At 37.7% G+C, this 12714-nt stretch overlaps 1 protein-coding gene across 2 annotated transcripts in view; it reads right to left on the bottom strand.

Moving 5' to 3' along the window:
* PLXDC2 (plexin domain containing 2) overlaps positions 1 to 12714 on the bottom strand; it is a 254784-nt gene that overhangs the window by 15158 nt on the left and 226912 nt on the right. For both annotated transcript variants that reach the window (XM_057432784.1, XM_057432785.1), the window contains one exon: positions 11446 to 11484. In XM_057432784.1, coding sequence (XP_057288767.1) covers positions 11446 to 11484 — 39 coding nt within the window. The remainder of the gene's footprint in view (positions 1 to 11445; positions 11485 to 12714) is intronic.

Raw genomic sequence — 12714 nt, 5'->3', positions numbered from 1 at the left:
CATGAGTCAGGACAGCTGAAACCCTGCAGTGATGCCCTGCTTTTTCCCATGAAGTCAGTGACACGGCTTGTGGAGTAGGAGCTAAGTAACAGACTCAGAGGATAAAGAAAAAGAATCTGATAATTTGAGAGGCTAAACTAGAATCTGGGAAGCATTAATGAATTTAAGGAAATATCGCAAGCATGCACCCACACTCAGACACCGCCTAAGCCTGAAGGTATCCTTCTATTCACTGAAAAGTTCATTAGTACCTGCTCACACAGGAACTTCAGGTTTAATTATGCTGACTGTGGACATAAAGTTGGAGTTTAGGCATGAACAGGATCCAAGAACCAGGCCTCTGCGTGCCTAAATCCTACAAAGGATTTCTTAGCTTTCTTAAAGCTTAGTTCACAAGATATATGAGTTTTAAAAAAAGAAAAGCAGTGTCAGCCTTATTTGACTGGGGGCTTTGGGGTTGCTTTTTTTTGTTTTGCTTTGTTTGGGATTTTTTTTGTTTTTTTTTTGTTTTTTTTTTTAAACACAGTACATTCAGGGAAAATTTCCAGGCCATCCTTTACATTGCAGTGAAAGAAAGGAGACAGAAAGGAGATATTGCCTAGAATGTGGAAGGTCCATTTTCAATGTATTCCCACCCAAAGGGCACTTAAAACACTTGCTGGTAGTTGTAGAACTATGTAGCAAAGGGTGCAAGATTCGGTGAGGAAGCAGGAAAGAAAGGTGACCCTAAAAACGGTTCCTCTAACTTTCAGTCAGCAGAGTCTTTTACTTGACATAGCTATTAATAATTTATTAAATAGCTATTCACTTCCAGCTGAGAACAGATGAAAATATACAAGCTCCAGTCTTAATTTCTGCTCATGCATTGTAATAATATTTAGCACTTGCACATATATTTCAAACAGCCAAATAAATGCAAATTAAGCACTTGAAAGGCCATCAGGAAAGGTCTGTTTTATTGTAGATGCTCTGGGCTGGGCTATTAATTCCCACTGATGAGCAGTTAGTTGCGTGAGTCACCCCACTAAGAAGTAACTGTTCCCTAGAAGGGACAAAGGATTCATAGTTTGTTTGTCTTATAATTGCCTTTTTGGCAGCTTCACACTCTCTACTCTTCCCTTCAACAGCACATCCGTGCATCATAAACTATTTTGTCACTTGTACCCATTTTCACATCAATTTGCACTAAATGAGTAATCTGTACACTTACTATGTTATGGCTGAAGACAGAACATCATATTCTGCATATTAAAAACTACTGGACTTCAGTTAAGGTCTTAACTACTCTGTAAAGGACATCAAATTAATCTCCTTTGATCCAATATTTTCCCAGTGTTTAACATCCAGCCTTGCAAATGAGAACAAAGTACCTTCCGAATAACACAGGTGACAACTGCCTGCCCAGATTTCTACTAGTCTAGGGTAGAGCACTGCATGGGCATCAGTGCAGTGATCAGAATGCAAAATGCAAAAATAATGATATACAAGAAACGCTTTTCTTAAATGACACCAAGTGTAAGTAACTTGTAATTTCCATAATCGAAATTCAGTTCATTGACCCCAGGGCTCAAATACTCATGAGAAATTGATTTCACTCTCTTTACACTGAGACAATAAACAGTGTTGTCAAGTTTGAAAATACTCTCTGCTACAAAATCAACTGACAGTTCTTTTACAAAGCCACCAAGGGAAATGGATGAAAAAAAAAAAGGACTCTGAAACTTTCAGGTGCAGAAATTTTATTAAGATTATCACAGCACAACTGCTGTACCAGTCAAGGGTAAACCCATGGGAGGATATTTGTCTTATGACCAATACTTTCCCAAAAAGAGCTCTCTCAGTGGAACTTCCCCAAACTTTCCTTTTCTTGTTCTCAAAAAAGCAATTGTTGCACATAATATGCTCCATATTTATAACTCCTCCCAAACTCTTACATGCAAACTCTTAAGCAGAAGGAGCATAATAATGTCTCCAAGGTTAGTCCTCTTCTCATTAGGTGCTGAATGATAGAACAAAACCAGCAAGTAACTTTTTCACCCCCAAATATAAAGGCACACAGTACAAACATGACACAACTGTTCTCCTGCTGGAATGTAAAACTGAAAACACGATAAAAATGTTCTCATTGTTTGTATGATAAACACACAAAGACTATATAACCTTTGGTTTTATATGCTTATATTATGTCTCTAGTTACAGTTGATTTAGCTTCTTTTGGAGTAGGAATAACCAAAAAACTTGAGGAATTATGAATAAAAATCTTGCCCTGGCCCATGGGGACTGTGATGCTGGCTTTAATAGGAACAAAGGTGTGTACACACTGCAACCACCCTTTAAAGTTTTTTGTCTTTATGATATTTTCTCATAATTCTTTTTCTCATTATTTCATGTTACCCATTGAGGTCTGCAAAATAATGAAACACACTGTTTTCTGATATCTAAGTTTAACGTTTACACAAAGTTTCTGTTGTGATAGTTTTACATATGACAAATCAAAATTGTGATACATACATTTTCACCCTCATGATGTGAGATGGACAAGAGTTACCAGAGAGTAGTATCTCTCTCTGTGAGAGAAGAGATACAAAAATGTTTTACTGTGAAATTGAGGAAAAATAGGCAAACATCTGGTACATCCTGGCTAGAAACTTTTTTTTTATATAAAGTAACATGGAATCAAAGGCAAGTGATGGAAAAAAAATTGGATTTAACTTTGTGGACTTGGAAAATAAAGCTCTGCTATTTCCCACCAAAAACTGTGTTGTTCCCTTTTACTCTTGCATTTTGATCAGATGGTAGAAAGCTCCAATTCAAACTGACTTCTTAATGCACATGCATCTTTAAGGGTTAAAACACAATACCTCACTGGAATCTCCTAATCTCCTGACTGGCACAGCTACACTAGCAAATCCAGGGATATAGATAACGTAAAGAGCAGCAATGAGCCTAAAGATCACAACTCTCTTCTGAGGTTTGCTGTTTTTTCCCCCTCTTTTAACCAAAAGAATGAATTTTCAAAGCATACCCTGAATTTGTCATGAGATAATGAACCCAGCAATTTCTTCTCATATAGAAATGCTTTATGATAAAATGAGTGTTTGCTGTTACATCACATGGCAGCAATTGGACAAATTCTGAGTGTTCATTAAAACCCATGATTTTGTTAGCTGGTTGGACAGATGAATATGACACTATCTTATGGGTGTCAATTTCTTCTCATATAGAAATGCTTTATGATAAAATGAGTGTTTGCTGTTACATCACATGGCAGCAATTGGACAAATTCTGAGTGTTCATCAAAACCCATGATTTTGTTAGCTGGTTGGACAGATGAATATGACACTATCTTATGGGTATGAGAGCATTAATGTAGCACTACTGGTACAGAAACGCTGGTTTATTAAGTTGACTGTTTCTGGCATGGCCTTAGTTTTATGGCAAAATGGGTCTGGATACAAGTGCCTGAAAACAGCTCCTACATATGAAGTACCCTGAAAAAATATACAGGTTCAGGTATAACCATGTCTGCAGTGCAGACATATATGCAGACATATACTCTTTTACTGCTTATGAGCATGCACTACATATATTAATCATTACAGAAACAGAATGTGTAATAATATTTTGAGAGCCTACATGAAAACATGCCATTTTTTAATAGTTTAGTTGTTAACTGCAGACCTCCCCTTGCATTCCCCAGTGTACATGTTAGATAATGACTGTTTTGGTATTGGCCGTGATTTTGAAACTGTAGCGTGTCCAGCTTTATAAAAACACATTTATTGATTAAAGTAGATCATGCCATACTATTAATACTAATGCAAAATGAGTAGCTTATTGTTCTTACAAAAATCCCACTATTCTTCAAATACTAGCTTCTAAGTCAGATATAGATTATTATTGCTATTCCTTTAACTATAAAATTATTATAGAATCACAGAAACTTGATGATCCCTAAAGAAAGCACCATTTAGGCACTTAAAACTTGCTGTGACAACACAATAAAACGTTTTATATTGCTCATAGGGATGCCATCAGAGACAGCAATTTACTGGGTAAAATATATCTCAGTCTGAAGTCCTGAGCTGTGAGGGAATGTGAGATCTACTAAAAGCTGATTTCTTAGCTGTCCATTTCTACTTCTTGGTAGGGTGCTGCATACCACTTTAAAAAGTTATATAAATTCGATATATAAGCAAAGGCATGTACAGTTTAGGGTAGATGATATCTGATGTATCAGAAAACTATGATAATATACATCAATCTTTTTAAAAGTCATCTAAGCAAGGAATCAAGTGATTTTCATCCCTCTCCAAGGTTTATTTCAGGGTAATAAAACTGTTTGCCAGTGATGGTACTGGAACATTCTGAGTTTGGACAAATCAGCTGAAACTGGCAGGTCAAACCCATCTCTCCTCACTACTATCCCTGTTATTTGTCTGATACACTACTGTACCTATGCTAATCTCATTCAATTGTCCTTTCCCCCACAACTGTTCTTTTCCATAGCCATCCTTTACTGATGGCTGATTGGGTTTCTCCCATCCAGTAGCTTCAGAGTGTCTGGTAGCTGTTTCCACGTGAGAGATCTCTACAAGCCATTTGGCAACACCTCCTCGCCATGTGTGTGCTCTCCTCTTTGGACAGACAAAGAGCAGAAATCCTTTCCTTCTGCATGGTCAGGGGATAACCAGCACATACAGATCCAAGTTCATTCCACCAGCTCGCCATTCTATTATGTATGTCATTTCTAGCCTGGAAGCTGTATTTCCCTATGACTGTGGGTTTGAGTAAATATGCTGTGCAAAGAGGGAGGACAAAATATCTGGGACAAAATATCTCAGTAGAGCCACTGGATTTTTCCCCTCTTTTGGGCCTCCATCTACATCTGGAATGTGAGTGTACCAGGAGAATGCTTATTTTATGGGGCAGGTATATGGTTCTTCCAACCTAAGCTTTTTTCCTGTACATAATGCAGATTCCTGAACTGATGATTAATGACCTACATATAGTGACTAGGGGACAAAACAAGGGAATGTACAGTTGGAAGGATTCTCCAGAGGCTCAGAGGAATCTCCATAAAAATGTTCTTTCTACTTCTTTTAAGAACAGCATGCTCTGACCTTCTCAGCTTCTTCACAGTAATGGAGTGCAATTTTCTTGATTTGTGGGTTCATTCCCTTAGTATTTGTTAACATTTTGAGGTTAAGCCACTGCTACACTTTAGTTGGTGTCATGATGATTTACAAAGTTATGGCTCAGCTAATGCTTTAAAAACTGGCTTCCAACTGCATGCAAGAAATGAAAGGTGGTCTTTGAGTAAGAATATTATGAACTGTAACCCACAAATCTTGAATTCAGTGTCTGGCTTTGCTATCAATTTTCTATAGGAACCACAGCAACTCCGTAAGTATCATCGAGGCTGATCAACTGCTTCATGCAATAAATGGATGAGAGTGAACTAAAATTAAATCCCTCTGCTTATAGGATGACAGCATTCTAAATACTTCAGCTAAGGACTTTCATTTTTCTGCTCTAAAAAAAATTCACCACGTAACAGTACAACAGTTATCAGTATTAATTTTAGGTTTTGTCACTTGAGGACATATAAGCCATTACATTAGTAGCATCAAGCAGTGGCCATTATGAAACTCAATATTGTGCCATGCCACTTGGCAAGGCAGCTGAATGCTGCTAAATCCAGAAGAGCAAAAAGTTATCAAATTATAAGAATTTCAATTCAGTGGCCCCACTGACTCAACCATACTGAAAGCAAACACAAGACCATCAGGTCAAGTGGTCTGTTCCTCTCTAAAGCTCTGTCTAATGTTTGCAAAGTTACTTGCCTTAAAAGTTTATCCAGTCTACTACATTTACCCCTCCATAAGATCTTAATTTAGATTTAAATATGATTTTCATAGTAATCCTTTGAGCTGGTAGAAAGTCCACAAATTGTATTTATATCAGTTAATTATGTGCCTTTACAGCAAAGTAACTGTAAGAGTAGATTCTTCATATCATTTTATATCTGGCTTAAAAAAAAACCCAAGAAACTAAGCTGGTATAAGTTAGACTTCAATATAAGTTGAAGTGCCTACACACAGCTCTTCTGGTTTGGCTAAACTGTTTTAACATCATGCTTATTTAACCTAATGTGGTTTATAATGCCTAATATATAATGTAAGAATGCAGAGAATAAAATGTGGAGACGTATGAGCATTTCTTAGCTTGTAATGTACAGTGTGAAATACAGCACAAGAAGACTCATAGACTTGAGTTAAATTTACTTGTTCCCTTTGGAATTTTCCCCCTACTGAAATATAAGAAAACACCTAGTATGCTGTTTACAAAGCTCTTTCAGATTTATTTGGCAATCAAGGTAGCTAACTGTTCTTGAATCTACCTTTCTTAATATTCTTACCCTATTAACATATTTCTATCCATCACCATCTATTTTGATTACCTTTTTGTTCTGATAATTTTCTCTTTTTCTTCTATTTCCATCACAACTGAAACTGTTCCAAGGCTGCCTCTTGATAAGATTTTTTTTTTATAGAAGCATAGCTTATAATACAGAATAAAGTAAACTTTATGACAAGCTGTGTCCAAGGAAATCCTTGCTTGCCTAAATTCTATGAACTCTATTTTAGGGGAATATGAGCAGTTCTGAGTAAGTAGAACATACAGAGGTAAATATGTAGTTACATAACCCATAAATCCATCTCAACAGGATTTTTGCAATAATGGTAAAAACCTTAAATCCTCCCTTTTTCTTTATGTGACAGAAGAGTGGTAGAAGAGGTCTGAATCTTGGCCTGCCAAATTTCTGGACAGGAACAGAAATAAAACACTTCAGCCAGGACACCCTGAAGAGAATTAATGTAGGGAAACCTTTGGCACCTACAAGTAAAATGCCAACTCTTAGCACATCATTTAGATTTTTCTCTGTGACTGACAGAGATAGGCACTGCTATATAGCAACTTATCCCACTTTGGGCACTTCCTTAATGATGACATTAATTATTCCCTCTTGCCTATTGCTTGCCACTAGCTATGAGAAAGGCCCCAAAAACCAGCTTGTGTCTTCCTGGCTAACACCTGATGAGATGAAAACTCTGGAAGGTCATTAACTGTGGCTAGACCAAAATCTGAGAATAAAACAAAGACTTTTCCTGTGGATCTTACCCTATGCAAGGTCTCCGTTAAAAAAAATTTAAACTACCCCAGATTTTAGGGTTAGCGTTGTGTAATTTAATGTGTTTCACTTTAAAACGAGAGGACTCAGCCAATCTGTAGTGACTTGTTAACCTGAGTTAGCTGTTTTGGACTATGTGGTGATAATAACTTTTGTTATATCAAAAATATTTGGTTTCCCTAAGAGGTTGGCTTGTGTGTTGAAATAGGTCTGATTTTATGGATCATTTAGAAACTTAACATATTAGAAATAAGTTAGATGACTACAAGCTGTCATGAACACATTCAATATGTTGCAGCTGGAGTTTAGGGTACACAAGAAAAACAGAACTGAGCCTTCTCTATAATTTGTCAAGAATTTCAATGGCAGGAAGAGCTCAGACCACAGTTTTTAAGGAAAATTAAGAAGACAGATGACTAATGTGAGCTAGTTTCCAGACACAGGGAGCTATGAAAAAAAACCCAACCCCCCAAAAAAACCCAACAAAAAACCTTGGGTGAATTTCTCACCCCATACAAGGTATAAAAAAGTATTTTTTTTTTGTTTTTTAAACCTGGGTCTGCATTTTGGTTATTTCATACTGAGTTTCCTAGGCTTTCAAGCCCAAATTAAGCTCTGCAATAGCACTAACATTAAACTCACAAAAGTTTGCACCCAGACCATTTTTGAAAAAGTCCTCTACAGACTGAAGGTATCAGGTCTCAAACATTTTCTGGCACTACATATGCCAGAATGGGCTTGTTCACAAAGAAATGAATGAGAAACGTAGCAGTTTCTCTGACACTTACTGTCCGACACACATACACTTTTCTTTTGAGTTATAAAGCTGAAGGTCTGACAGGGACTCATAGCAATCAAATCATCACAACAAAGTGTCTAAAAAGGTCAAATAAAATGTCTAGATGTGCTGGCCAATCATCTAAATCATTCACCAAAGAGTTCTCAACGAGAAAATATTGCATTACTGTGTAGCCTTGGCCGATTACTCACAATTTTAATGAAAAATTAGGCTTTTAAGCTGTTTAGTCAGCTGTGTTGTGTTACATGAAAACTTGAAAAACAACAGAATCTGCAATTAATTACAGATGTGCTGGACATCTTAAAACTTACAAAATGCTTGTTATTTTAAAGAGAATGAAGATTAAAAAAAATCACAATGATATTCAAGTTGTATTTTAAAAAAGTTTAGGCATATATGTATCAGGCATCTATCATGCGTCTGTGAAGAAAGAGGGAAGTCAGGAGAAACATAAACAAGCAAATTTGAAATGTACATTAAAATATGCCCACAAGATTGTTGGTGAATTATAGCACCAACTTGCAGGTGATTTTCTCATATAATTAAAAGGTCAATGCAGTTTGAAATTTAATTTAAATTTAGTTGCTGCTTTCCAACTATTGGTTTCAAAAGTTCTAGGCGAGGCGAGATGAAGAATTTCTATGGAATCCTTTTGTTGTACCTAACCAGATACTGACTCCTATAATCCAAGGACACATCAAGCTATAGGCCATCACTGATCCAATTTAGCTTTGGTTTTCCATTATGAAAGGTTCCCCTTTATTAGAGTTTTAAAGGATCTAGTGTGAGAAAGTAAAGACCTTGTATTTGTGACCTGAAATAATCTAGTCTTTATAAAAGACTGACAAATCACAGAAAATCAAAGAATGTGCCTGCGGCTGCAGAGGTTTTATCTGAGCCTAATCTAGGGGTCACTGGAAAATTCAATGCATAATTGAAGATTCATCAAAAAGAATCTCTCACATTAAAGGCTACATTTACTGTGTGAATGAGAAATCCTGGTGTGTTGCTTTGCTTCTGTGTTGTTTGAAGTCAGCTTCTTTTTTTTTCTTGAATTTTGAGAATAAAAGAAATAGCTCAAGGAAAATGAATAATCACATCAGGTGTTGATTTGTCCTCCTAAAATGCAGCAGCTTTCTCCGTGGAAATGGACTTGCTAGATAAGTGATGCCACAAACCCTGCTACCTCAGTCTACCAAGTAGGCCACAGCCATTGCTTGCTTGCTCTAGTATTCAACTTTTTGTTTGCTTTCACAGGGCTTTTCTTTTCAGATCTTGGGCAAAGGGTAGACGAGTGAAAAAACAGTCTTTGCAATTCCTAAATTGAAACTTGCATGTGTTTTCTAAAGCTCACCTTCTGAATTATTTTTCAAATAGAGCATATTATTTTGAGGGCTTTCTGAGGTGCTGGTCCCAGGCCAGCCACCTGCCATGGAGCGATGGCTCATAGGGCAGAGTGTGGGCACAGTCCAGCTGGGAACGCGTGCAGAGCAAACACAGAAAGGGAGTGGAGCACTGACTGATTCACCTTGCTATTGACCTTTAAGAGCACTGAAGCACTTTTCACAACAAAATAAAAAGCCATTTGATTTCAAGAAGAGAAGAAAGAAAGGTTCATGGACATTCCTGTGGACAAAATGCTTAACAGTATCACCTTGAGTTTATAGATGATCCCATTCCAAGGGATCACTTACGTGTCAAAGCCATGTCAAGCCACGGCAGCAACACTGCCAACAAATGGACGATTCAATACCAATTACAGCATGTGACCAGCTATGCTGTGGTTAGTGACAGCAAAATAACAGAGAAGCAACTGTGGCAAGGAAGGGGATGGCAAATGCCTCCTGTGGAGTGAAGAGATCTCTAATTTGAGGGAAGGAGAGAATAATGACTGAATCTTACCGAAAAAGAAATGACACTAAAACAGACCAAAATGCTATGATATCTGCCCACTCTGTTTTTTTTCAAAACTTGAATAATTCTGCAAGGGCCCTGAGAAACCACTATGCCTCAGCTGTCCTGACCTGCTGCAGCTGGGATCTCTGCCCATGGGGTTAGGAACTCCATGTAAGCTCAAGCCCAAACCCAAGCTACATTGTAGATGAGCCTGATCTATGCCCATCTCTGATCTTGTCTCCTGGACCAACTTTGGTTCTATGCTGAAGGTAGCTTGTCTCCAGTCCTGTCCATGGGCCATGTCTCTTGGTTAGACCTTGAAGCTGTGTTACAGAATTTTCTCTGGTCCTGTCTCCTTTAACTGCTGACCAGAGTCCCTGTATGGACCCAGTTCATCATCTCACTTCTCTGGCACTGCTGATGGAAGCTGCTTACTTTGGTCCTTGCCTGAGCTGAGCTGAGCTCTGAGCTGAGCTGTGCTGCGCTGTGCTGTGCTGTGCTGCTGGCTGCTGTGCTTAGCCTGCTCCCTCACTGCTCTCAGCTGTGCCTTGCTGACCTCGCTTCCTGGCTTCAACCTAGACCTGTCCCACAGTTCAGTCTCAGCTGAAAACACTGGACTAGGACTGACCTCAGCTGCTGGACTCACTCTGCCCATGGTTCCTGCCACGCTTGGCTGCTGATTCCACTGCCCCTGGGAGAAGCCTGATGCTCCCTGCCAGGAGGAAAGGCAACCAGAGCCAATAATATTCCCCTTTGTATCAGTGGAAATATAATTTATTTCAATTTGCTCAGCAGATCATCCTCTGCTTTTACAGACCATTCTGAAGCCCTCAGAAACCAATCCAAAGCTTTCCTTTCTCCTCAGCGAGCTCTACATTGGCAGTGCACATAGACGCAGCCTACATCCAATGCTATTCTAACTAATAGCAAAATTATCATCAGTTTCAAAGGGAGAAGGAACAAACCTCAGGTCTCAGTCCTTGAACCCAGAAAGAGAATAACAAAAGCAGTCCTCTGCAGATCATTGTTTAACAGAGGCCTTTATCAGTAAGACAGTGATCTTATTAATGTACATGGGGAATGTGCATGGAGAAATGCAGGATCTCTGCTAGCACAGAGACACAAATATAAGATGTATATACTTATTAACAAAATGGCATGTAATAATTGGCTACTATGAATGAATTTCTAGCAATATTATTATTTAGAACTAGCATCATATCCTCTCAGTATAGTTAAATACTACTATGTTATTATAATACAGCTAATAACCGTGTTAATACAGTTAAAATTTATTTACTATATCCATATTTGGAAGTTAATTAAACCTGATGTTCTATTAAGGAGTTATAAAGAAAGTTGTAACTGTTTAATTTACTAAGCAGTTGTTAAGCTTATTTGCCCTGCTTCTCTTCCACAAAGATGTGGAAGGCTGAAGTCCCTTGGGAGACTGGATAAAGCTATTTCTACAGTACGATTTTGATTAATGGAGTTCAGTGGGTTATAAATTGACACACTACTGACATTATTTAAAGAAAAAAAAATCATCTCTTACCTCCATTATCTTTTAGGTGCAGAGCTATCTTGGTGTCATCTATAAAGGAAAATCAAAGTTAATTGTAGGAAAATGCATTTTTCTACATCATGAGTCATTTTAGGACTGACTTTCTATTGTCAAAGAGATTCCACTATTGGAAAATGATTTGAGAACTAGATTCTAGTGTTCGTATACTGAGCAACACTTTACTTCCTTGCTACTAAAAAAAACATTTATGAGATGATTCAAAATACTGCTAAAATAAGAGGATTCAAAAAACATTTATGAGAGGATTCAGAAAACATTTATGAGAGGATTCACAATACTGGTAAATAAGGGTGCTAAAGTCTGCCTCATAACACAAGTAACTGTGTTACATGTTCAGACATAGCTTGAGCATTCTAACATACTGAGGACTATATGAACCAACATATGACAATAAAATAAAACAATTACTTAGCTCCTCTTCTAAGAATCATAAAAAGGTCTGCCAGTTTTAATTCCTATTTATTTCCATATTCCTCTTGTTGTGACCCTTAATGAAAAAAAATACCAGGGAAAAATGCTGCTAATGTACTCCAAATCCTGCACCGACAGTTTCTAAACTTCTCTTGTTCCACACAAAACCAACCTTTCTTGTAAGTAGATTCCCACCTTGAATTCTGTTCTGCTCAGATTTTCCTGTCACAGGCCACTTAGAAAATCTGCCTGTATCCAGTACCTTTTCTTGTGTTTACATACAATTCCAACAGAAAACTCCCCCTGTCCCTATTTTATAGATGTTGTTTGATTAATCTGAGTTAGTTTTTCTAACCCGCTGAATTCTCTCCAGAAGCAGGAAAGCAGGATATTTCATCCACAGAAAGACATGATTTAAGCAGCCAGTGGAACTAGGATGAGAACTGACACACCATTCCTTAGCCAGTTAATTTGGTTGAGAAGCCTACAGAAACTATTTCACAACAATGAGCACTACATGTAAAGAACAGTGTGAACTGACTGAAGAGTTTAAAGAGGCAAATTTCAAAGAGGTTTTTAATTTGGGTTATCTCTGATTTTAAGCTGGTTAAATAGAGTATCTAAAGGGATTAAAAATTCATTAAGTCTGTGATGGGAGTTTCTTCACTAACTTTAGCAGAGTCCTCTCCTTCTACTACTTCAACAGGTTTTGGACTATGGCCTTTTGGTTAAAAGAATACAAAAAACTCATTGTAACCACAAGTTCTCCAGAAGTCTCCCTGGCTTGTCCATGCCTCTCTAGCACTGCCTTCTTCTCCAGTATTCCCC

Source organism: Pezoporus wallicus, unplaced genomic scaffold (genome assembly GCF_028554395.1).
Source record: "Pezoporus wallicus isolate ANWC-B61680 ecotype Strahan unplaced genomic scaffold, APGP_CSIRO_Pwel_v1 scaffold_2584, whole genome shotgun sequence".
In the NCBI taxonomy this organism is placed as follows: Eukaryota; Metazoa; Chordata; class Aves; order Psittaciformes; family Psittacidae; genus Pezoporus; species Pezoporus wallicus.
Note: the sequence above shows the minus strand (reverse complement) of the source record. Positions and strands in the feature narration are given on the sequence as shown.